Here is a 27,291-nt window from a genome sequence, read left to right as displayed (position 1 = left end):
GGGTACCCTTATTCCCAAAGGAGTTCCCCCATATAGCCTTCTACCTCCCTGCATTGGATGCTCCCTATAAACCAATGCACCAAGATCTATGTCCCCAAATTCTCAGTGTATGTGGGGGGGGGGGGGGGTGGTCTAAATAGCCTTCAGTCTTCCTAATGCACGCTAACTTCAAACCTTCGTCTTCAGAATCCTCCGTCACTTGCATTGACATATCAGGGTCCCAATCTTACTAAAGGGGTTCCCCCAAATTGCCTTCTATCTCCCTGCATTGGATGCTTCCTATAAACTATTGCACCTAGATCCATATCCCCAAATTCTCAAAACGGGGTTCCAAAATACTCTTCCATCTTCCTATACTCAATGCCCCTTAATTACCCTGCTGCTCCTTATATACCCTGCTGCCGCCTATATGCCCTGCTGCCCCTATATATTCTGCTGCCCCTATATACCCTGTTGCCCCTTATATACCCTGCTGTTCCTTATATACCCTGCTGTTCCTTATATACTCTGCTGCCCTTATATATATATATATATATATATATGCCTCTGTGTGTGTTTATATGTGGCTGTGGGTATAGTTATCATCTACAACATTATCTGTACTCAGGGAGTTATCACTGTGTTATCAGCGGTGTTACATAGGACTGCAGGTAACATCTACTACATTATCTGTACTCAGTTATTACGGTATGTTATCTGTGGTGTTACATAGGGCTGCACGTGAAATCTACGACATTATCTGTACTCAGAGAGTTATCACTATGTGTTATCTGTGGTGTTACATAGGACTGCAGGTAACATCTACTACCTTATCTGTACTGGGTATATATGGGTCTGTTTGTAAATGTGTCTTTTTGCTTGTACATATGTGCCTTTTATGTATTTGTATATGTTCCTGTCTGTGTATTTATCTGCCGGTGTGTGTATATGGATCTGTACGTCTACATATTTACCTGTATGTATATATTCCTGATGTGTGTATGTATATTTGCCTGTATGTCTAAATATCTGTCTTTATGTATGTACAGTATATATGTTCCAGTATCTGCGTGTCTATATATGTGGTTCATTTTTGGTTTGCGTAGGGGGTGACAATAGAGAGTCCCGCACAGGGCGCCATCCACACGAAGGCCGACCCTGCCCTTAAATAGTCTTGCTTCACTTGTGTCTTCTTTGAATCCTTCCTCTATTTTCTTCAAATGAGACGGACTAAAAAGGGAAGAAGGATTTCAATGCGTTATTATGTAACACCAAGGAAGGAAGTGGCTTCTCTGGGCTACATAATCTGGTAATATTCCTGGAGTTGGGGGGAGGAGGAACAGGCAATTCATTTACACACATCAATTCTAGAAAAGCCACAGGAAGCTGCGACGTGATGGACGGCTCCAGTATTGAGTCTATATGGAATGTCACTAAATATCTGTCACATTGCTGTGACTGGTGACGACAGCTATAAAGAATCCCTATCAGCTCAGCAGTTTACGTTTGACCTTGAGCGAGCTCGGTGTCCTTGAAATGCTCCACCTGAGGTCACTATATCATACATTCCTCCGCTCCCTGTTTGGAGTAATAATAAATGTTTTTTTTAATCCTTTGATGAAGCTCACGGAGAAGCTGCCGGTGGTATAGACAGCCTGGCGTTCCATGTAAGAGGCACCTGTCATATTATACATAGCGATGACGGACATTTTCTGGCTGAAAATATATTCATAAGAATTCATCCTGTTGCAGGTTTGCCATTCGATGTGGAATAAAGAGCAATTTCACACAAGCTACAAAGTCCTGCATGAAGAGAATCAGAAGGATAGAAGTAATATTTGTGCACACAGTGGTTAGCCCTCGCAACGCCAAAATAAATATCGCCATATAGTTCTACCCAGCGCATACCTAGGAAAATAATGTAGTGTATTCCACCGATAGTTACTACATGCAGCACCCAGGTGAATAGTGCCCACATAGCAATGTACCATGATAAGTAGGTCTCTTTTACGTTCCGTCTGAGATTCCCTTCAGAACGGAACCCTGACTCAAACCACAGGTTTCCGTTTGCATCACCGTTGATTTCAATGGTGACGGATCCGGTGCAAATAGTTTCCGTTTGTCTCAGTTGTGTAAGGGTTCCGTCATTTTGACAGAATGTATAGCGCAGTCGACTACGCTTCTGTCAAAACCTATGGTTTCCGTTTGTTTCAGTCAGGGTTCCGTTCTGATGGAAAGCTCTGACAGAACGCCATAAGGAAGCCCTGACGCAGATGTGAACGAAGCCTTAGGAACGCACTCCTCCTTTGTTGACAGTAAATTGGGCTGCAGTAATACATACTAGTTTTACTTGAGCAGCAAACAAAGGATGGATCCTAGCGTCGTATGTCAGATCTTCTGCGTTAGGCCTCGTGCACACGTAGGCCGTAGTCGTGTGCACGGTCCGCGATTGCGGCGCGGACTGCCGAGAAGCGTCATCCGAGGGCCGTCCGCAATCACGGATCGCGCACACAGAAGATGTTAATTTATTTAAATTGTGATTGTGGCCCTCACACGGTCCGTTTGCACGGGCCCATAGAAATGAATGGATCCGCAATTCATCTGCATTTTTGCGGATGAATTGCGGACGCAAATACACAGCCGTGTGCATGAGGCCTTACAGAGAACCCACATAGTAGTGATAGATACCAGAGGTCCTCACCACGTTTTTGCCATTAAAAAAGGAACAACGTTGCGGCACCTGATTAAGCCCGCTCCCAACTCCCCCCTCAATGCCCAACACTCCGATTGTTAACACATACAGAAAGAAAAAAAAATTCTACAATACAGCACCCAGATAGAGCATACAACATAGTGCCCAGATAAATAGTGTATACAGTACCCAGATAAAGCATACAACATAGTGCCCAGATAAATAGTGTATACAGTACCCAGATAAAGCATACAACATAGTGCCCAGATAAATAGTGTATACAGTACCCAGATAAAGCATACAACATAGTGCCCAGATAAATAGTGTATACAGTACCCAGATAAAGCACATAACATAATGCCCAGATAAATAGTGTATACAGCACCCAGATATATAGTGTATACAGCACCCAGATAGAGCATACAACATAGTGTCCAGATAAATAGTGTATACAGTACCCAGATAAAGCACATAACATAATGCCCAGATAAATAGTGTATACAGCACCCAGATAAATAGTGTATACAGCACCCAGATAAATAGTGTATACAGCACCCAGATAGAGCATACAACATAGTGCCCAGATAAATAGTGTATACAGTACCCAGATAAATAGTGTATACAGCACCCAGATAAATAGTGTATACAGCACCCAGATAGAGCATACAACATAATGCCCAGATAAATAGTGTATACAGTACCCAGATAAATAGTGTATACAGCACCCAGATAGAGCATACAACATAGTGCCCAGATAAATAGTGTATACAGTACCCAGATAAAGCATACAACATAGTGCCCAGATAAATAGTTTATACAGTACCCAGATAAAGCACATAACATAATGCCCAGATAAATAGTGTATACAGCACCCAGATAAATAGTGTATACAGCACCCAGATAAATAGTGTATACAGCACCCAGATAGAGCATACAACATAGTGCCCAGATAAATAGTGTATACAGTACCCAGATAAAGCACATAACATAATGCCCAGATAAATAGTGTATACAGCACCCAGATAAATAGTGTATACAGCACCCAGATAAATAGTGTATACAGCACCCAGATAGAGCATACAACATAGTGCCCAGATAAATAGTGTATACAGTACCCAGATAAATAGTGTATACAGCACCCAGATAAATAGTGTATACAGCACCCAGATAGAGCATACAACATAATGCCCAGATAAATAGTGTATACAGTACCCAGATAAATAGTGTATACAGCACCCAGATAAAGCATACAACATAGTGCCCAGATAAATATTGTATACAGTACCCAGATAAATAGTGTATACAGCACCCAGATAGAGCATACAACATAGTGCCCAGATAAACAGTGTATACAGTATCCAGATAAAGCATACAACATAGTGCCCAGATAAATAGTGTATACAGCACCCAGATAGAGCATACAACATAGTGCCCAGATAAACAGTGTATACAGTACCCAGATAAAGCATACAACATAGTGCCCAGATAAATAGTGTATACAGTACCCAGATAAAGCATACAACATAGTGCCCAGATAAATAGTGTATACAGTACCCAGATAGAGCATACAACATAGTGCCCAGATAAATAGTGTATACAGTACCCAGATAAAGCATACAACATAGTGCCCAGATAAATAGTGTATACAGCACCCAGATAGAGCATACAACATAGTGCCCAGATAAATAGTGTATACAGTACCCAGATAAATAGTGTATACAGCACCCAGATAAATAGTGTATAAAGCACCCAGATAGAGCATACAACATAATGCCCAGATAAATAGTGTATACAGTACCCAGATAAATAGTGTATACAGCACCCAGATAGAGCATACAACATAGTGCCCAGATAAATAGTGTATACAGTACCCAGATAAAGCATACAACATAGTGCCCAGATAAATATTGTATACAGTACCCAGATAAATAGTGTATACAGCACCCAGATAGAGCATACAACATAGTGCCCAGATAAACAGTGTATACAGTATCCAGATAAAGCATACAACATAGTGCCCAGATAAATAGTGTATACAGCACCCAGATAGAGCATACAACATAGTGCCCAGATAAACAGTGTATACAGTACCCAGATAAAGCATACAACATAGTGCCCAGATAAATAGTGTATACAGTACCCAGATAGAGCATACAACATAGTGCCCAGATAAATAGTGTATACAGTACCCAGATAAAGCATACAACATAGTGCCCAGATAAATAGTGTATACAGTACCCAGATAAATAGCCAGATAGTTAGTGCATATGGTGCTAAATTCCAGTTCCATAAAAAAAGGTATTTGAGACAATTCTTATTAAAATTGCTTGGAAGGTTATTTGCGATTGCATCCATGTATAAATACATAGTGTTTATCAAAAGACCCCATGTCCTCACAACCGCTCCTAATGGAAAATCAGTGGAGCCTCTAAAAACTCTTATTCATGGATCTGGCATTAGAATTATAATTTATTTCTATTGTTCATATAGCACCAACATTGTCCGCAAACACAGGGAGAACATTCGATTCCAGGATCCCAGCCCTGCAAGGAAACAGTGCTAACCACTGAGCCGCCGTACTTGCCAGGGTAGTCCAGAATTAGAAAAAAAAACTTGTTTTTTTTCCCAGAACAGCGCCATTCCTGTCTATGGATGTGTCTTGTATTGCAGCTCAGGCCCATTCACTTGAATGGAAATTAGCTGCAATACCAGAAACAGCCAATGGACAAGAGTGGTACTGTTCTGGAAAAAGTAGAACCTTTTTTCTAATCCTGGACATCCAGTTTAAATGCAAAGACACAACTATTACCGCCTAGTAATCTACCACAAATCGCACAATATATAACATATTTCTGTAGTGTAAGTGACTGACAAAGCTCTAGTAGTAGATCACATGAGTAATTATCAAACACTTTTATTATTCTTATTAGCGGAACCCCAGAATTACATGATGTTTGCCGGAACCACATCATATTATTCGGCTGTTTTGAGGGAAGATTTACCATCCGCTAATTGTCTGCTGCAAGTTATTGGAACGTGATTTTCTTCATTGTAACCCTCAAAAATGTACGTCTGGTTATAATAACCCATCTGGAATCGGCATGTAGTGTTGTCAAGCAGAGCTAACTCGGTTGGGAGGAGTAGGCTATAAATTCACTTGGGTTGGGTGAGAATATGCCATTTGGCTCATGAGAGGTGGAGTCTGGTGTATTAAAGGGGTTGTCTGGTTTAGAAAACACATTATCATATACTGTATTAGGGCTTTGTAAGTTAATAGAGGGGGTACCCCATTCAGGACCCTCGTCTATTTTCCAGAGTAGAGCGCGTCTCTCTCTAAAGGACCCAGCCGGTCCATACATTTCACAGACAGCCCATTGATGTTAATAGAAAACATGTAATACTTCATTTCACCTGTGGTGGTGCTGTAGGAAAAGTGAACACCTACTATTAGGTTAACCCCTAGATTAAAACTGATCGCTTCTGTAATTATCTTATCTTCAAGGCACCCTACTAAGAAAAAGGGATTGTCCAAAATAGATAACCCCTTTAAGCCCCACCCTTCTCACGACAAGCTCTCCCCATACACAGTAATTACTCTGCAAATGACATACATAATACATAAGAACCTACCAAAGCAAATAGTTACACGATACAGTATCAGGGCTGTATCACATCTACTGGTGTGTTCACAGGTTCAATGACCCTGCGCACACAGGGTGGGATATTGGATGGTGACATTGCGGGCACATTACAGTAATAAGCCAAAGGTCCCATCACAGGGGGTAGGGTCAACCTGCTCAGGAATCTTTTATACCCATGACAATCACTGAACTTTCCCACACCAACCCTGCTTCCTATTGCAACGCAAATACTTCTATCGGAACCTGTTTTTCATGCTTAACCGAGACAATGAAGATCATTAATGGTACACACAATGCAGTATTTCTTTACCCTCTCCTTACAGGTGAGATTAGAGCCATACACGTAACAATAAATGATAAAAACCTAACTTAAACTGATTTCCTACTGAGCTGCAGTGTAAAGCATGGTGGAGAAAAAAAGTGTTCTGTGCCTGATGGAAGATTTCCGACTGAACCTCCTATTAGACTATTAGCTAATCTGAATAACGCTGTGCCTAAATAAAGCAATATATGAGCCAGGCCGATAAACAGCAAGTAAGCATCACCCGAAGGTGACGACTTACATATAATCGTAAAGACCACAATTGGAAATCCTCCATAATCACATTCACACATACACTACATGGGGCCCCCAAATTAAGGACAGTACATTCTGGAGAAACGCAACTCAGATGGTCACCAGGTGTTTTACTGAAATTACATCACTGAAAAATCTTCCCTTGCAATCGGCTGATTGTGGGGGGTCCTGCAGTCGTGACCCCCTGAGATCAGCTGCTATCAGTGGGGGCTCTGCCTAATGTGATCATGATGCTGAGAGGGAAAGTAAGCATACAAATCAATGTATAATGCACGAACGCCCGGCTGCTTTTAGACGCAGATCTCCTCCTTGACTAAAAAAGGGGGGTCCTATGCAGCCCCCTCCCTATTACCTCCATAGGCATTAACTCTTAAACAACAGGGCTGTTTTTCTCCGGAATGACCAGACATTTTATCATTGGTTTCTTTTCCCCATTTTTATAGTAATATATATACGAGCTATGAGCGGCGGCGGTGTGTGTGGTTACGTTTTTGTGGTTTTTTATTTACTTTTTGTTTTTTAACTTTTTTTTTTGCAAAAGATGTCCCTCGACAGGTTGTCTGGGGACATTCAAACTTTATATTTACTTTATTTATTTCTTTAGGCATCACGAACACGGCATTGGCTCAGGGGCCGCATGAAGGCACATGGGGTCTCTGTGGCTCCGTACTATGGAGCCATAGGGAGTCAGTGTGTTGCCGTATTTTGGATATGCTCCGATAGACGGGTCTGAGCATTCCAAAATCTTTTTTCTGTCTGATTCCCACAGGAATGAACCTTCATACGCCTCTATATGAAATTAGAAAAGCTATAGTAGGGCCCCATAGTAGTCTACGTCTGCCATATTACGTAATATATGTGCATGAGCCCTAAAAGGGCAGTTCCCCACAGTTATCGTGGCATCCCTCGGCGCCCCAGACACAGGGGAAAACAGCCCTGGTGATATTAGTGATCTGGGTCTGCTGCTGCCGCTATACCGTACACCGCGCTCGTTAAGAGGTTAACAAGGCAAATGGACAGGATTGGTCTGATCATTATCATCAATGTAGTATCGATTTACTATCGATTAAATGGGGTTTTCCACGACTGTAATATTGATAACCTGTCCTTAGGAAAGGCCATTAATATCTGATCAGTGGTGGTCCGACTCGTAGCACCCTCGCCAATCAACAGCATGGAGGGGCCGCCGCCCCAACATCCCCTTCATTGTTCGCAAGGCACAGCGCTGTACATTTGGTTGTGGCTGTGCCTGGTACTGCAGCTCAGTCCCATTTAGTACAATGAAGGGGACTTGGAGGACCGCAGCAACTTCATGCAGCTGATCGGTGGGGGTGCCGGGAGTTAGACCCCCACCGATTAGATATTGCTTTATACAAACAAAAGAGGCCATCAATGTTACAGTCCCGGAAAACTTGTTTAACTACAGATTTCGTCAAGCCGCATCCAATTTAATCTATTATACAACGACATTCCAAGTAAATAAAGAACAAGGCGTTTCCACGACAACAAACCCTATAACTAACATTACTAGTTAAACTAGTCCAGCTTGACAGGTAAAGGGCCTGTAACACGATCTACATGTCACGGACTTGTTTACCTCTCCGTATCTAGAGCAATGTCATAACCGATGGCGTCAGAACAGCCGCATTCCGCAGAACTGACACTGCTAAGTAAATATGTCCCTTACAGCTGCGATCAATGGCATTGTACCTCCGTATACACACGGAGAGACACAAAATCATGCAGGTAATCTCTGTGTCACTTCTAAAAAGAGATTTCATTAGGATCTTCGTTCATTTCCAGCCGCAGATATCATCTCTCTTCTCCATTTGCATAATGAGCCCGCTGGGCGAAACTCAGATATCGTTTGCGGAAACTTGCAGCTTTCATGTAGCTCGTATAGGAGTCTGATAAAGGAGAGGCAGTCAACAGGATAGATTTGGGGGGCTTATTCGATACCCCGCAACTTGTCAAATAGGTCAATCAATATGTTTAAGATTTGCTGCAAGCCATTATTTTCCTATTACGTGTTGTTAAAGGGGTAGTCCAGACATTTTTTATTGATGACCTATACTTAGGATAGGTCATCAATATCAGATCGGTGGGGGTCCGACTACCGGCATCCCCGCCGATCAGCTGACTGAAGGGGTTGCAGTGTTTTTTGCCACAGCCTCTATAGTGTTTACCAGGCACAGCGCCATACACATCAGTAGTGGCTGTGCCTGGGATTGCAGCTCAGTCCCATTCAGTTGAATGGGACCAGAATTGCAATCCCAGGCACAGCAGCTCCGAACGTGTATGGCGCCGTGCCTGTAAACTGTAATAAAGGCCGGTAGTACGGTTCCGGTAGTCGGACCCCCACTGATCTGATATTGATGACCTATCCTAAGTATAGTCCATCAATAAAAAAATGTCCGGACTACCCCTTTAACAACATAAGGTCAGTTTATTGGCAGATGCTGAGGAGCAAATGACACAATATCAAAGGAATTCTCTGGTTTTATATAACAAAAACGTAATCATTATATAATGAAATGTTCTACAACTTTCTAATATACTTTCTGTTTCAATTCCTCACCATTATCAAGATCTCTGCTTGCTGTCAATAACGGGAAACATTCTTATTTAGATTCCTAGGTTGGAAACCTGTACAGACAATTTTCTACAATTGTATCCAGTCTGGGCAATTCTCTGAGAGCTCAATAGTCTGGACTCCAGGGTGACACATTGTAGCAAACTATAACGACAGGAAAAAGATTTGAGCTGTTGCTGTGCTTAGCTATACTACGCTTATACAATGTAACAAGCTTATCAGCTGTGTGAGCAGGACCAGATCAAGATGGGCTCTCAGCATCTAAATGCAAATAATGAATATCACCATTAACTGACAGCAAGCAGAGATATTAAAAATAGTGAGGAATTGAAACACAAAGTTTATTAGAAAGTTGCAGAACTTTTCAATATACAACGATTAAGCTTTATTTCCAATAGACTGTATAAATCTCAGCAAAAGTGGAGCTACCTGTTTCAGTAATTGCCAGAGGTGAGGTGCACAGAGAGCAGGACAAGGTGGGACGGGGTCAGGGGGCTACGTTCTAGAGATAAGTGCGGGTCCCAGAGGTGGGACTGCATCTACCGGACATTTATGGTATATCCTGTGGATATGCCATGATTGTCAGAGATGGGAATACCCCTTTAATTGTAATAGTAACATTCCTATAAGGAACCTGCTCACGGATCAAATTCTTAACATTTACAGGTGGCTCTTAGGGACCCCAAGCTGCATTAGAGGCGCATTTCACTTGGAGATTTTCTTTAGATCCAGGGAATTGTATGTGATGTGGAGCAGTACAGTTGCATTTACTTGGCGATGAGCTGCAGTACCGGAGCCAGCCCATGGACAGAGGTGGCGCTGTTTCTATAAAAAACATGAACCATTTTTTCTAGTCATAGACCCCTTTAAGTTTTACTTACCTCGGTTGACCTGCAGGTTTCCAATATTTGCAGTATATTTTCTGCCCGTCTGCATTGGTGTAATGCTGCAGATCTTTAAGTGCGGCATCCTGCGGACTGAGCCCGGGGGAACCGTCTTCAGGCATCATTAGGGTACTGCCAAAGAAAAAATGTCAAACTTATCCTAATTTCTCATAATCACATCAATATCTTATTACATATCTCATCCAGGAGGCCCTCATAGGTCTCCGTTACAGACGATAATCATATTTTATTAAAAAATAACTCCGACATCTGGGATTAACTCAAAGTAGTGTTCATCCTGAGCTGCATGAATACAATGTGAAAACTGCATAACACTGACACAGGGAGAGCAAATGCAGAAAAGGAAGGGGAATATAAGCCTGTATAACAAAATAGATGTATTTGCCATTCAGGGTCTGTTATAAAGCTGGGTGACAACCTTTAAAGGGGTTGCTTGGTTTACAAAAACTTTTCTATTTGGGCATTGTAAGTTAATAGAGGGAGGGGGTATCTTATAAGGGACCTCCATTAATTAGTCAGAGCAGAGAGTAGCTAGAAAAAAAAGTCCCTGTCGAGGACCCAGCCCATCTGTGCATTACATGGAAAACGTAATGATATAAACAATGTAATGCTTGATTTCACCTCCGGAGGCGCCGTAGCAGAATTAAACACTTTCTGCTGAGTCCCCCCAAAGATCACAGCTGATCGCTGTGGGTTTCGGAAGCTGGACAACTTGTGATTCAAAAGTGAACAATCCCTTTAAACAGTGTAATAGCTGCCATTAGTGGTTGTCACCCAGCTTGGTCACTTACATGGGTAATACAAGGTAACTCAGAAATGGCTGAATAGAATATTAAAATGCTTCACAAAGGAATTTTGCAGGTAAATTACTACCTGTGTATACATCGCCCAATGATTCTGCCCATGGCCATCTATAGATGTCAATGCCAGCTCTTAAAGGGACAGAAACACCTAAATATATATATCCTCCTCTATGAAGAAAAAACATTGTGGCAAGGACAAGGTTAAACATTTCTTGTTCTGCGGTCACCTATTCTAATAGCCAGTTAGTGTTCTCAGTCATTCATTTAGGTCAAGAGTTCCTGTATTTAACCAGATATCACTATGAACAGCGCTGAGCAAGTCGACCACATTCTTTTATTAGAAACCCAGCAGGCGGCTTATCCGCTCTACAAAGACTGGGCGTTAACGAAATTATTTCTACCGAATGTGGAGAGAGCAGCTGAACGCTCTAGCCTGGAAGTAAGGGGGTTAAAATAGTTGGAAACCCCACAGACCCACACAGGATGCTCTGGTTATTTGAGCCGTCCCTTTAAGGCATACAAGGTGAAGAACAGAAAAAACAGGTGCACCGACCACAATATCCCAGGTTAGATGAACGGAGCGGAGCCCGGATATACAACAATTACACATATTTTATAACATGAGGTATGGCGTGTATACTTTCAGCGCAAACTTAGATACAGAACCGTGATAATGTGTGTGTATATATATATATACACACACACACACACACACACACACACACACACACACACACACACACACACACACACACACACACACACACACACACACACACACACACTAGCACTGAGCTGCATACAATAAATATGATGACATCATAGCCGTGCACGGTGACAAACTGTACAGCACAACTACACAGCAATGCATGGTAGTTGCAGAACTACAACACCCAGCATGCAATGTCAACTATATGTTACAATATAGGGTATGTTCCCCTAAAACCCTTCCTCCATGACTATAAACGGGTCAACAATTGAGTAAATTTGCTACATTGTATATACTTCGCACAGAAACTACATGTTTTGCACCCAGGTGAAGGTCACGTGGCATCCAAGAGGGGTGAGGGCACCAGGAATAAACAGAAACCACTGCCACACTGTGGAGTAAAAGGGGCATACAGTTTTATCAGGAGAACATGACAGTCCGTGGTCTAATGCCAGGGCAATATTTGGGGCAATACCAAATAAAGGTCCAATGGGATCATTTGTTTATACAAATAAAGATGCCACCCTGGTGATGCCAGTATATTGGGGCACAAGAGAGATATCAGCAGCATTCTAGGTATATACTACACCACAAATAGCCATAGACCTCATAATGATCAAAGGTAATTTTCTTTTTTCTCTTTTATGGAATTTACTCAATAATCAATGCCACAAGCTGCCAAGCGATCAATAGTAAAAACACACGCTCTGCCCTATCTGCGACCACATCAATTCCACACGGCATTATCTACTAGGGGATCAAGTGAAGAATATCTGGAATGTGCGGGGAGCCGGGAGTCGCTTGTCAATATACAAACTGGTACAGGCTGCTGGCTTCTATTACACGGGTCCCCTGCAAAGGGTCGGATGGCACAAACCTGTACACGATCATATCCATCAATACAGACAAAAGAGGGGAGACATTGGTGCCCTGCCATACCATCAATAAAACCATAACCCTGGGGAAAGGGAGAGTCAGCTCTGCAGTCAAGAGATGGCACAAACCTATACCCTATCATACCCATCAATATAAGCACAAGCGTGTAAAGTAGGAATCAGCCCTGCATCCAAGAGATGGCACAAACGGTCTCCCTAATACCTACTTATAACCATCAATACAGATACAGGCATGAAAATGGAGAGTCAGCTCTGCAGCCAACTGAAGAGCACCAGCTGACTTTTTAGTGCCCTTTCATAGCCATAACCACAAATAGGGAAGTCAGTTCAAGAGATGGCACACACTGCCTCATTAATACCAGCTCATACCCATCAATACAGGCTCAAGCATGGAATAGGATGGTCAGCTCTGCAGCCAAGAAACTGGAAGTAATCACCTTATTAGCTTATGCCCTTTTATGCCCATCAATAAGGTATAAACAGGCACCAAAGATCTGCACTGCCAGCGTCCTGTAATGCCCAGTGAACGCCTGCAAACAGATGATAAGCTCTGCAGCCAAGAGGGGGGGGGGGGTAATGCTTGTCTTACCTGTGCCCTATCATACCAACCAACAAAGACACCAGCCTGCTGCCAGATCCAGGGCAATTACATTGCTACCTTGCCCAGCAACCTGCATTTACCTAGCAATACTGAGGATGCTACTGAGTGTGAGTCCCAAGAGATGGGCACTAATAATTGGCATACCAGGCAGTACCCATGAACAAAGGCACAACCATGCTGTCACATCCAGGTCAGTTACATTTGCCTGGGAACATAGAGGGTGCTGTGCCAAGCACCAGTACTGAGGAGGCTGTGCAACCAGGATAATCAGCTCTGCAGCCAAGAGCAGGGCACTAACAGCTTAGCAGTGCCCTTTTATGCCCACCCATACAGGCACAACCAGACCAAGAAGGTGCTGCATGTGCACAGCAATATTGAGGGTGTTCTGGCTGTGACACCCACCAACAGTGAGGGTGCAGCTGGGCATCTACCCACAACGGTGCCCTTACCCACACACAGAGATGTTGTCTTACCCAGCCAAAGAGCCAGCAGTGAGTGTGTTCCTAGCCCCGGAGTGTCATGCTGTGCCAGCTCCAGCCGGGTGCTGCAGCCCGAGTGCCCAACACGGTGACAACCCTCTTCTGAAGCCTGCACAGATGATGAGGGACAGATGGGCGGCGCTACGCAGATGAACTGGGCGGGGCCAAGAGACTGTCACTCTACAATCACTGGTCGGTGCACGTGGTTGGCTGGGGTAGGCGGGTCAGTCTGGATGATGGGTGTGGTTTGTGGTACGCCACGCCCCTTCTTAAGGCAGCATGTTTATTTTGTGAATGTGAGAATGTGAATGTGGATGTGAGCAGGTTTACAGGATTGTGGAGGGAGGGAGGGGAGGGGGATTGTACTGGAAAAAAGACACGAGGTGCCTATAAATGTTAACGCTACCGCCGGAATGGACAATCGTTATTAATTATGTGGATTTTGCTTAAAGGATTGCGTCCGACCTAGGAAATTGTGTTCTGTCGGTTGTAACAGATTGGTGCCCTGGCGTTTTAATCGTTACTGATTTAATCAGTTTCATCAATTATCGAAATGTATATAAATCATATTTAAAATGATCAAAAGGAATTTCCGCGGAAAAAATCATTCCGAACGTTCCACATATCTCGCCATCTTTGCTATTTTAGCGACCGGTAGATTAATAGTGAAAAATATCGGAACGCTAGACGATTTGGTGGCAAATTAACAAGTTTATGGAATAATACTTATTATTTGTGATTTTTATTATGGTCGTCATCATTATAATTAGAGACATGATTGTATTATTATTATATTATTATTATATTATTCTTTCTTCAAGTAGAGATGGGGAGACGTCACACACATGGGAATGCATTGAGCTATCCAATGAATGCAAGTCAACGTGAACATATTATGGCAGCTCTAGGGTTGTCACGATATTATGGTAGCTCTAGGGTTGTCACGATATTATGGCAGCACTAAGGGTTGTCACGATATTATGGTAGCTCTAGGGTTGTCACGATATTATGGCAGCTCTAGGGTTGTCACGATATTATGGCAGCTCTAGGGTTGTCACGATATTATGGCAGCTCTAGGGTTGTCACGATATTATGGCAGCTCTAGGGTTGTCACGATATTATGGCAGCTCTAGGGTTGTCACGATATTATGGCAGCTCTAGGGTTGTCACGATATTATGGCAGCTCTAGGGTTGTCACGATATTATGGCAGCACTAGGGTTGTCACGATATTATGGCAGCACCATAGTTGTCACAATATTATGGCAGCTCTAGGGTTGTCACGATATTATGGCAGCACTAAGGGTTGTCACGATATTATGGCAGCTCTAGGGTTGTCACGATATGGCAGCTCTAGGGTTGTCACGATATTATGGCAGCTCTAGGGTTGTCACGATATTATGGCAGCACTAGGGTTGTCACGATATTATGGCAGCTCTAGGGTTGTCACGATATTATGGCAGCTCTAGGGTTGTCACGATATTATGGCAGCTCTAGGGTTGTCACGATATTATGGTAGCTCTAGGGTTGTCACGATATTATGGCAGCACTAAGGGTTGCCACGATATTATGGTAGCTCTAGGGTTGTCACGATATTATGGCAGCTCTAGGGTTGTCACGATATTATGGCAGCTCTAGGGTTGTCACAATATTATGGCAGCTCTAGGGTTGTCACAATATTATGGCAGCTCTAGGGTTGTCACGATATTATGGCAGCACTAGGGTTGTCACGATATTATGGCAGCACCAGGGTTGTCACGATATTATGGCAGCTCTAGGGTTGTCACGATATTATGGCAGCACTAAGGGTTGTCACGATATTATGGCAGCTCTAGGGTTGTCACGATATGGCAGCTCTAGGGATGTCACAATATTATGGCAGCTCTGGGGTTGTCACGATATTATGGCAGCACTAGGGTTGTCACGATATTATGGCAGCTCTAGGGTTGTCACGATATTATGGCAGCTCTAGGGTTGTCACGATATTATGGCAGCTCTAGGGTTGTCACGATATTATGACAGCTCTAGGGTTGTCACGATATTATGGCAGCTCTAGGGTTGTCACGATATTATGGCAGCTCTAGGGTTGTCACGATATTATGGCAGCTCTAGGGATGTCACAATATTATGGCAACTCTAGGGTTGTCACGATATTATGGCAGCTCTAGGGTTGTCACGATATTATGTCAGCTCTAGGGTTGTCACGATATTATGGCAGCTCTAGGGTTGTCACGATATTATGGCAGCTCTAGGGTTGTCACGATATTATGGCAGCTCTAGGGTTGTCACGATATTATGGCAGCTCTAGGGTTGTCACGATATTATGGCAGCACCAGGGTTGTCACGATATTATGGCAGCTCTAGGGTTGTCACGATATTATGGCAGCTCTAGGGTTGTCACAATATTATGGCAGCTCTAGGGTTGTCACGATATGGCAGCTCTAGGGTTGTCACGATATTATGGCAGCTCTAGGGTTGTCACGATATTATGGCAGCACTAGGGTTGTCACGATATTATGGCAGCTCTAGGGTTGTCACGATATTATGGCAGCTCTAGGGTGGTCACGATACCAGAATTTGGACTTTGATACCGATACTTTGTGTAGTATTGTGATTCTCGATACCAAAACGATACTTTGCCAACAATAATAATTTAAAAAAAGTTAAATTTTCTGATGTGAGGCGCGAGGTGTCATGATGAATTTTGAACCTCCATGTGCCTCACATTAAGGCCTTATTCAGACGAACAGACGAACATATAATACGTCCGTGCTAGGCGCATGTTTTTCATGCACGTTGCACGGACCTATGTTACTCAATGGGGCCGTTCAGACAGTCTGTGATTTTCACGCAGCGTACGTCCGCTGCATGAAACGCATGACATGTCCTATATTTGGCCGTTTTACGCGCATCACGCACCCATTGAAGTCAATGGGTGTGTGAAAACTGCCCACGGCACATGGACGCACTTCCGTGTGCCACGCGTGATGCGAGCTACCACCACGTGCTTTTCTGTCTACAAACATAAAAACAGAGTGTCATAATGATGGCGGCTGTGTGAAAATCACGCAGCCGCGCATCATATGGTGATGACACACGGAGCTTTTATGGACCTTTTGCCCGCGCAAAACGCACACCCTCGATTTATACGCTCATCTAAATAAAGCATTCGAGAGACATAAGGACGGGGGGGGGGTTCTTTGAGCTATTAGGGGTCAGCATATTGTTCTTGCACGGGGGGCCCTTTGCTTTCTATGTCCGCCCCTGCGTCATGCAAAAACAAGGTCAAAGGTAACCAGACTAAATGCTACTAAAATAAATGCAAGTCACAGCGCGGATGTCGCGATATCCTACCACATTGCACATGTTTAGGGTTGGAGTTCCTATGGGATTTCCAAATGAGGTGTGACACCCCCCCCCCCCCCCATGTGTAATGATTATCTGTGGAGTTTATATTTAGAATATTGTTGGATGAGATAAGTCACTGTTAGTCACTGATGGAGTAATGTGGGTACACCTGTGACTGACTGTAATATAAGAGCTGTCTAATATATAATGGATGTCTACAGTCTCTCTCTCTGGGTGTGATGTCATATTGAAGAACCCATAAAAGTGGGGTGAATCAATTAACTAAATGTAACTAAACTTTTAAAAAACTTTTGACGTCATCAGAAGTTTTGTTCGGTTGGGGTCCGAGCACTGAGATCCCCACCGATTGCTAAAACAAAGCAGCAGAAACGCTCGGGTAAGATGCTGTGCTCCTTAGTTTCTGATCGGCTTTTCGCGGAAAGACGAGCGAGCGGTGCACAGGCTCATAGACTTTCTATTGAGCCCGTACACCGCTCCAAGGTAAGCCAATCCAAAACGAAGCGGCACAGAGCTGTAGGGGGTCTCAGCCCTTGGACTCCCACTGACCAAAACTTATGACATCTCACTATGACATGCCAAAAGTCCTTTAAAAGTTTAGTTACACTTTAATTTCCACCTTCCACTTGAGAGGAGTATGAATATTTTTCCCTGATAGTAGCTGTCATCCAGTGGCTCTCAGTGTTGTGAAACTACAACTCTCAGCCAGATCTCACCCACTTACCTGCAACAGTCTTCTGCAGAGTATTTTCCGCCCGTAAATCCAGGTGGAAAATCCGCAACAAATCCGCTAGGTGTGCAGGGGGCCTGAGAGCTGAGTAACAACCAATATGGCTGCCATTAGGGCTCCCATAGTGATTATTACTCAACTTTCCCATAACACTGAAGGGGTAATTTGTATAGTTATGCAGCGCTATATCTACCTCTATCTTGTCACTACATAACTAGGCATATTTGTCATTAGGATCTCCACCAGGAGAGCAGACAAATAGTGCATGCTGCGGGTATGCTATTATCCCCAGAAACAGCGCCACTCTTGTCCATAGGCTGTGTCTGGTATTACCCTTTCAGGGCTACATAGTAATTTGTAATGAAATCGTATTTGGTGATGTCCTGTGACTATTGCCATTTTGTGGGCTGATCCAAGAGGCGGCACCAGATCTTTAGGGTTGTTGAATATCCTCCGATGTCAGTGGTTTACAGTTAGCCCCCCTGCACATCCGGATTTGCGGGCAGAAGATCCACAGTGGAAGACTGTTGCAGGTAAGTGGATGAGATTTGGAGTGTTACTAAACTTTTAAAAAACTTTTGACATGTCAGAAGTTTTGATCGGTGACGGTCTGAGCATTGAGACCCCCACTGATCGCTTAGACGAAGTGGCAGAATAGCTCAGGTGAACGCTGTGCCGCTTCGTTTTTGATCGGCTTTCCTCAGCAGTGTACAGGATCAACAGAAAGTCTATGATTCCGTACAGCGCTCACTTGCCTTTTCGAGGTAACAAAGGCACAACGCTCATCCGAGCAATTCTTCCGCTTTGTTATAGCAATCAGTGGGGGTCTCAGTGCTCGGACCCCCACTGATCAAAACTTCTGACATGTCAGAAACGTTTTAAAAGTTTAGTTACCCTTTAAAAAAAATCTCATCCACATGCTGCTAAACATTTTCCGCATGGAAATCAAAGGATACTGTGGATTTCACCTTTTTGATCGTAGGAGTGAAATCTGCTGCAAAATCCGTAAAATACGTAAAATGGTTGGATTTTGCAGCGGAAATCCAGAACAAATCCGCTACGTGTGTGAGTATCCTCACATTTCGGCTGGATTCACACGAGCATGTTCGGTCCGTAAAGGACGGAACGTATTTCTGCCTCGCTGCGGGACAACTGTCCCGTACTGTAATCATGTTTTCAGTACGGGACAGAAGTTACACGGAGAGGCAGGGACTCCTAGCGTCGTACATAAGTATGATGCTAGGAACCCGGCTCCCTGCAGTGTGTTTGGTCCGGGACTTCCTGCTGAAATACGTTGCGTCCTTTACGGACCGAACATGCTCGTGTGAATCCAGCCTTAGGGTACATGCTCCGTTTTGTACACCGTTGTAATAGGGCTCCCATAGAGGCACATGGGGACTTTGCTCTACCTCTATACAGTCATTCTAAGGGAGAATACCTCCGTACATACAGCGCTCTACGGAGCCTGTACAGCAGCACGCGGAGGTCATGCAGCTCCATACCAGGAATCCATATGGTCTTGGTGCACTCGCAGGCTCCGTACCGTGTACACAGCTCTGTCGTGTGCTGAGCCCTTATGGATATAACTCACGGCTGAGTTTTTAATCCCACTTGTGTGTGGAAATGAAAGGGTTCAACTCCAGTGCAGTGATAATTATATTACCAGCGTTGCCTATGACAAGAGACATGTACTGCCTAGTGTGACCTCAGCTAATGCATCTGTATTACACATCTCCGTCAGCTTGGGTGGAGGTTGTATGTCGCCAGGCGGGTGAAGCGTGCAATCTGAGATAAGGTCCTGATGTAAGGTTTCCTTATGTGATATGTGATAAACTATACCTCCTTATGCGGGGCCCGTTTTATGGGGTGGCAAAGTTAGCAATTGCACAGGACGTCAGTTTATTATTGGGCACCAAGGACGGAAACACCGGGAGCAAAACTACCCAGTATTATTTATCACTTTATGGTGGTATTATTTGGGAATTGAATTGCAGTTTTATGTGGGAACTATTTGTCAGTATTTTGTGGGCTCTTCACAATAGTATTATTTGGCTACTGCATATTATTTAGCACTATATGGTGGTATTAGGTGGTCTGTATATGGCAGTTTTATCTTGCCACTATATGGCGGTATTATGTGAGCTAAAATTCTGAGAAACAATGGCAAGTGGCTGAGCTCTACTTTACTTGTTGCCCTGGGCCCCATTTTTTATAAAACCGACCCTATTCTGCTACTGATTTTGTACGTGGCACATTCCGCCACATGCCATGCCAGATGTCCACCTTAAAGGTATCTTAATGGTAAAGGCAATCATCACCGCCAAGTTACCCCCAAGGGGTTGTCCAGTTCGAGTGACAGCGTTTCATTACAAGGGTCCCCTGATGATAAGCGGATTGTGGCTCCACACTACAATGAACGGTCTGATGGGTCCCTTTTTTTGTTGCATGAGATCAGGGCCAGCCTTAGGAGAGTTCGACCTGTGCAGCTACACAGAGCACATTGGCTCCCCTGCTGAAGGGGGTGTCTCAGATAGCTTGGTACCCAAAGCTTGGTTATCGTAGCAGTATTACTACCATACAACGTCTAAAGGTTATTTGATTTCTTAATGTATGGTTGTATTATTTGGGCACTGTATGGTTATATTATTTCAGCATTATATGGTGGTATTATTTTAGCACTGTCTGGTGGTATTATTTGGGTAATGTATGGTTTTATTATTTCAGCAATATATGGTGGTATTATTTGGGCATTGTATTATGACATTATTTGAGTACTGTATGGTGGTATTATTTGGGTACTGTATGGTTGTATTATTTGGGCAATCTATGGTGGTATTGTTACAGCAATATATGGGGGTATTATTTGGGCATTGTATGGTGGCATTATTTGAGCATTATATTGCGGTATTATTTGGGCACTGCACGGTGATATTATTTGAGCATTATATGGTGGTATTATTTGAGCACTGTATGGTGATATTATTTGAGCAATGTATGGGGGTATTATTTGAGGACTATATGGTGGCATTATTTGGGCACTGTACATTTGTATCATTTTTAGCACTGTATGGTGGTATTATTTAAGCACTGCATCGAGGTATTATTTTGGCACTGTATGGTGGTATTATTTAAGCACTGCATGTTGGTATTATTTGAGCACTGTATTGTGGTATTTATTATGTGTGGTACTGTTACTTGGGCACTCTACAGTATATTATTTTACAATGTATGGGGCACTATATAGCATTATTATTTAGGCAACTATATGGAAGTGTTATTTGGTTGTACCTGTTTTTTGGACCATACAGTTGCATGAAAGAACACCATATGTTTGGACGGGCACCTACAGAAGGTCTTGCACCGGGCACCATCCAACGTGAGTCCGCCCAGCATTAGGATTTAAGTATTACTACATAGCTATGCACCTGTATTCTGTGCAAACCTCCAGTAGAAGTAACTTACGTCATATGTTCTGCTGCTACGAGGTATACTTGGTAACATAAAACTGATTTGGCAATGAAGATAATCCATTTGTATACTATAATAATTGTGTAAACTGGAGAAGTACATGATGTTTACTAGCAATACATTGCACGTCCAGTTCTTAGATTTAACACTGCCTTGGAAATCCCTGACCAAGAAGAGCTGGAGCTTTAACGAGTGGTATTAAACAGATCTTAGAAGAAAACAGAGAAAATCATTTACTTCCAGACTCTGGAGGTCTGAAAATCGGAGCTTGGTGTATACTTAGGGTATGTTCACACGGAGTGTTTTCAGGCATATTTCGGGGCGTTTACGCCTCAAAAAATGCCTGAGAATTCGGAAGCAGAACATCTCCAAACATCTGCCCATTGATTTAAATGGGAAAACGGTGTTCTGTTCCGACGGAGCGTATTTTACGCGGCCGCTTTTCAAAACGGCCGCCTAAAAAAACAGCTGCGAAAAAGAAGTGCATGTGACTTCGTGGGACTGTTTTGGAGCCGTTTTTCATAGAAAAACAGCTCCACAAACGGCCGTTAAAAACACAGCGAAAAACACGACTTTGAACAAAAAACTTCTGAAAATCGGGAGCTGTTTTGCCTTGAAAACAGCTCCGTATTTTCAGACGTTTTTGAGTTTGTGGGTGCACATACCCTTATACTGAAGGTTAGAAAAAAAAGATGACTACTGAATTCAACCTCACGTGCTAAAAAGTAAAAAGAATAACATAACAATAAACACAAAAGGCATAAAGAAAATCATATAAGGAATTATCGGACCACCCACTCCATGACTTCCCATGTGATGGCCAATCTGATGCCTTATATGTGACTCCCAAGCTGCGGCAGGTTTGACTACTCTGCCATTGAACTTAAAATTAGTATAGGCCAAAAATATACTTTACGAATAATTCAAGTTTTCAGGTTGTGCCAATCCCTACAAAAAAAGAAAATAAAGTTTCCTCTTCTCTACACGGCCATACATTTTTTTTTCATTGGGGTAGCCAAAGACATACGATGGTTTATCTAAGGGATCTTGCATAGGCCGAGCGTACTACAAGTGCATTGTTGACTCCCAATTTAAATAATATAAACCTATACATTGTAAAGCTCCGTGAATTTCATTTTTTTTTTTTTTTTACTCTCTATGCAGTGGAAGGGGTGAGATCTGCAGCAAATTTGGGACAAAATTTATGGCAAAAAAGACAGTAGATTTTTCCACATAGTCAGCCTTAGGCTATGTTCACACAGAGTATTTTGGGGGAGGAATATCTGCCTCAAAATTCCATTTGGAACTTTGAGGCAGATATTCCTCTCCCTGCACGCCGATTTTCGCTGCAATTATCGCGCCGTTTTTCGCCCGCGGCCATTGAGCGCCGCGGGCATAAAACAGCGAGATATACGCTTTCTCCTGCCTCCCATTGAAGTCAATGGGAGGTCAGAGGCGGAAGCGCCCGAAGATAGGGCATGTCGCTTCTTTTTCCCGCGAGGCAGTTTTACTGCTCGCGGGAAAAAGACGCCGACGCCTCCCATTGAAATCAATGGGAGGCGTTCTTGGGCCGTTTCTGCCGAGTTTTGCGACGCGGTTTCCGCGTCAAAAAACTCGGCAAAATACCCCGTGTGAACATAGCCTTAGGTCGACACAGTCAATATTTGTCCTTGCAGGGTACAACAAATGCATTTAGGATCATTACCATTTCTTAATATTGTGGTGCTGAACCTTATGATACCTTCTAAATTAACAGCGCGAATCATCCTGACCACTATGGTAAACATAAATTCACAAAATTAGTCATCCGCAAACAATTGGAAAAACATGAAAGGCATCGACAGAGGACGGGCCAGGAAGGATGCTTACTTTATGAGTAGACGTAAGCTTCTGGGATATTGGGATTTCCTGTATACTTCCTACAACGGCACAATGGAAGACGTCAATAGGTACGCGGCTACGTTTCTACTAGGAAAGTAGAGTAACTTTTTGGACAGCTATTGTACAACTTTTTGGACAACTATCATAGTAACCAGTGAAGAGCATTAGTCTTTTAATGTTCTTGGTCCCACATTGGTCCCTACAAAGACAATGAATTCTAGGTGACTGAACCTCTAAGGGTATGTGCACACGTAGTGCTTTCAGGCGTATTTCGGGGCGTCTACGCCTCGAAAAACGCCTGAAAAAACGGAAGCAGAACGTCTACAAACATCTGCCCATTGATTTCAATGGGAAATACGGCGTTCTGTTCAGATGGGGCGTTCTTTTACGCCTCACTTTCAAAAAACGGTGCGTAAAAAGATGCCCGTGACAAAAGAAGTGCGTGGCACAAAAAACGTCTGAAAATCAGGAGCTGTTTTCTCTTGAAAACAGCTCCGTATTTTGAGACGTTTCTGATTCTGCGTGTGAACATACCCTTACACCACATACTCTCTTCCTCTCTCACTGTAAACGAGAAGTAACTGAGGAAGTATTACTTGTTGTATGAGACTAACAGTGTCACATGACCCAGCCCGGAAAGTTCACCAGTATTTTCTGTTCAATATTAATGGAGGTCAGTGGCAAAAAAACAGAGGGGGAGATTCATGAAAGTGTCTAACAGAAAAATTTCTTTGTTGCCCATAACAACCAATCACAGCACAGCTTTCATTTTTCAAAAGCACTATAAGAAATGAAAACTGTGCTGTGATTGGTTGCCATGGGCAACTAAGGCAGTTTTCCTGTTAAGCACTTTCATGATTCTCTCATATAGAATGGGGTTTTATGGTTTTATGTAAATAAAGGGTTAATATTGTATAATGAAAGCTGTGCAATGTTCTATGCTTTTATATCTCATCATTTTCAAGATCTCTGCTTGCTGTAGAACAATCTGACCTGACCATGTCCTCCTCTCTATACCCTGATACACTAATGAGCCGCATAGCTTTTCATAGGATCAGGATGAGTTTTTAGGCTCTAAATGTAAACCATTAGGCTTTGTTCACACAGGGGAAAAATTACACGGATTCCGAGTCATTATCCGCGTCAACACTTGTGTTAATTCCGCTTGTAAAATGCTTCCTATTGTTTTTAATGGGAAACAATGGGGCCGAATTTGCAGGGTGCAGAATTGAAAACCGTGTCGCTGAGAGAGAAAAAAAGGGACATGTCACTTCTTGATGAAGTTTAAGCATGAAAACAGCGTCCGGTGGATGCCTGCAGATTAGACCCATTAGAAGGGGCTAAATTGCGTGCAGGTACGCGCCATTGAATGAAGCTCATCTGCGTGGAGATCTGCGGAAGTTTAAACTGCAAAACCGTGGTAGAAATCTTAGGGCCAGCCTCGGATTAATGACATGGATTCTTGGTCAAATCCACGTTGGGTTTTTCCACATGAGGTTGTATCAGGTTAGATTAGATGGACCAGTCTTGTATGCTGCAATACTAGACACAGTCTATGGACAAGTGAATGGGGCTGAGCTGCAATAACAAGCACACCCCATAGACGAGAGTGCATTCTGATGTTTCCATTCACTGACACCAAGCAGAGTCATAATCAGGGGTCCAGAAGGAGAGTGCATGCAAGTGTCCTAATCCCAATGAGTCAGGACTGCAGGAAAGTGACTATTCCCGGTTCTACTCAACGCTTAGGTCCCATACACATGACCGAAGTTTTCGTCCATAATTACGGACCGTATTTACAGACCCATTCATTTCAATGACCGATATTTACAGTATATATTTACGGGAATGTGTCCGTGCCATAGAAACCTTCCGTAAAAAATAGGACATGCCCTGTTTTTTTATTTTACGGACCGTGATTACGGGCAAGGTCGTGTGTATTGGGCCTTACCAATGGAAAAGTCTGCAAAGCAATAATAGGGGCAGATGCATGGAGTGGGCATAGCCGTATGGGGGGCTGATGCCAAGGTAATACATGGACTCCGAACACATGGCACACAGAAAATATCATACATGAGTGTAATAACCCCCATCGGATACAATGCCCAGGTCCCTATTAACAGCGGCAAATTTCAAAATTAATCACATGGTATTGTAACCGCCAGGGGACCCTAGAGCCTTGCAGGATCCTGGTTAGGAGACGCTGGTATAATAGTGCCCTGTCCTGGTGGGGGGTTCCCATATATAAAGGTAACGTAGGCGGCTGTAGTAGGTACAAATAACTGAGACGAGTTTCTTTAATACGCCAAATATACTAGATATGTTCTGCCACAATCAGCGATAATGAACTCAGGAGGAGCAGCACTAACGGGTGCCCCCCGACCAATTACAGCCAAGCATGGGCAGAGCTGGCGCAGTGGGCACATTCGTTTTATATCCCTCTGATGAGATTGTAAAATTAATCTCTGTTGCAAACACATTATTAAAGATTTTGCCTTCTACGCGTCTTTATGGTTGTAACGTAAGGTAATGGACTTCTCTAGTGCTGGAAAAATCTCATTACTGACTGGAGCCGTTATCAGAGCTCCACATCTGACTGCATTCACCTTCCCCTGCAGCCGAAAATACAGAAGTTATTGTGTTCACATGAGCTGCGAGCTGCTTCTCTTTTTACGAATATCTGGGTTACAAGTGTGTGTGTGCTATGCACCATGTATGGGAGGGGAATGTGGCCCGCTTTTCATAGGTCCCTATGGAACATACACACTAGGTAATAAAGATATTCTCTTTCCTTAGAAGTACGGTAATTGCATCATGAGCCATGATCGGATCCAAGGCACCTTAAGAATTATACCGTTACATTGGAGGTACAGCTTTGGGGCACCTGGACCCAGGTATAAAAGCTATACATGGTGCCACCAGTTCACTCATGAAGATCTCACCTGCAGAGGCTTAGTAACAGGGGGAGCACAAGTTAAAATTCCACCAAGACATGGGGTACCAGCAGTGGTGTAGCTACAGGGGTGCAGAGGTAGCAGTCAAACCTGGGCCCTGGAGCCTGAGGGGGCCCAAAAAACCCTCAGCCGCATAAAACAACACCAGTATTTTAAATTATATATGTGAGGTGGGGGCCCTGTTATATATTTTGCATTGGGGCCCCCGGAGCTTTAAGTTACACCTCTGGATACCAGATATGCCAAATACAGGAATAGCTGAGCTACAAGTGGCCAGTGCAATTACAAAATGTGTATGGAGAGAGTGGTGGTCTTAGGTTGGATGATGCCCTGTGCAGTGCCCTCTTTTGCCCCTCTCATAAGGAGCACTGTCTTACAGAGTACAAATAACCATACCATAACCTAATAACAGTGCTACATATTTTTTATGCAACTAATATTAGGAATTGTGGTGGTCACAAACTTTGGGTGCAATGTCATCGGTGGCAATCCTCTTCAGCCCTGTGCAACCAAACAGGTCGTACAAGCGTAAGACCGGCCAAGGATGTCACTACAATATGGGTATCTATATAAAATTGTGTATTTAGATCATATACAACAAGGCAACTACATTTATGCAAGAACATGTATTGGTGGTTTAACCCCTGAGCGACATTGACCATACATGTACCACGAATGTGCGCTGTCACAATATGGTGCAGGCTCAAGAGCTGAACTCGCACCATACCTGTAAAGGCCGCGACCGCAGACCTATGGCTTCTTGCCAGCATCTCCCTTCTCGGAGACACCAACACACGCCGTTCTGCTCTGAAGTGTCCGTTCGGGTGCGCGTGCGCACTCGACCCTGGCCTTAAAGTTACCTAATTATCCCCAGATCACCCTGGACTATAAAAAGGGCTCTGCCCTTCTGCTCCTTGCCTGAGCATTGTTGTACTCCCATTTTAGTCTAGCAAATGGTCCCTTAGTTGTATCCTGCTCCCAGTGTTCCCGTATACTAATTCCTGCATCCTGTTGTAATG

At 43.4% G+C, this 27,291-nt stretch overlaps 1 protein-coding gene across 2 annotated transcripts in view; it reads right to left on the bottom strand.

Moving 5' to 3' along the window:
* Nucleotides 1-23,327, bottom strand: part of MGLL (monoglyceride lipase) — a 71,266-nt gene extending 47,939 nt beyond the window's left edge. Inside the window, exons 1-2 of one of the 2 annotated variants that reach the window (XM_075831788.1) lie at nt 23,307-23,327; nt 10,364-10,498 (exon numbers count right to left, since the gene is read on the bottom strand). In XM_075831788.1, the coding sequence (XP_075687903.1) occupies nt 10,364-10,491 (128 nt within the window). In that variant the 5' untranslated portion in view covers nt 10,492-10,498; nt 23,307-23,327. Of the gene's footprint in view, nt 1-10,363; nt 10,499-13,869; nt 13,991-23,306 lie in introns of those variants that run through there. The other variant, XM_075831787.1, reaches the window with a different exon arrangement.
* Between the last annotated feature and the right edge of the window lie 3,964 nt (nt 23,328-27,291).

This window comes from Rhinoderma darwinii, chromosome 7 (genome assembly GCF_050947455.1).
Source record: "Rhinoderma darwinii isolate aRhiDar2 chromosome 7, aRhiDar2.hap1, whole genome shotgun sequence".
Classification (NCBI taxonomy): Eukaryota; Metazoa; Chordata; class Amphibia; order Anura; family Rhinodermatidae; genus Rhinoderma; species Rhinoderma darwinii.
The sequence above is the reverse complement of the archived record's forward strand: the minus strand, read 5'-3'. Positions and strand labels throughout refer to the sequence as shown.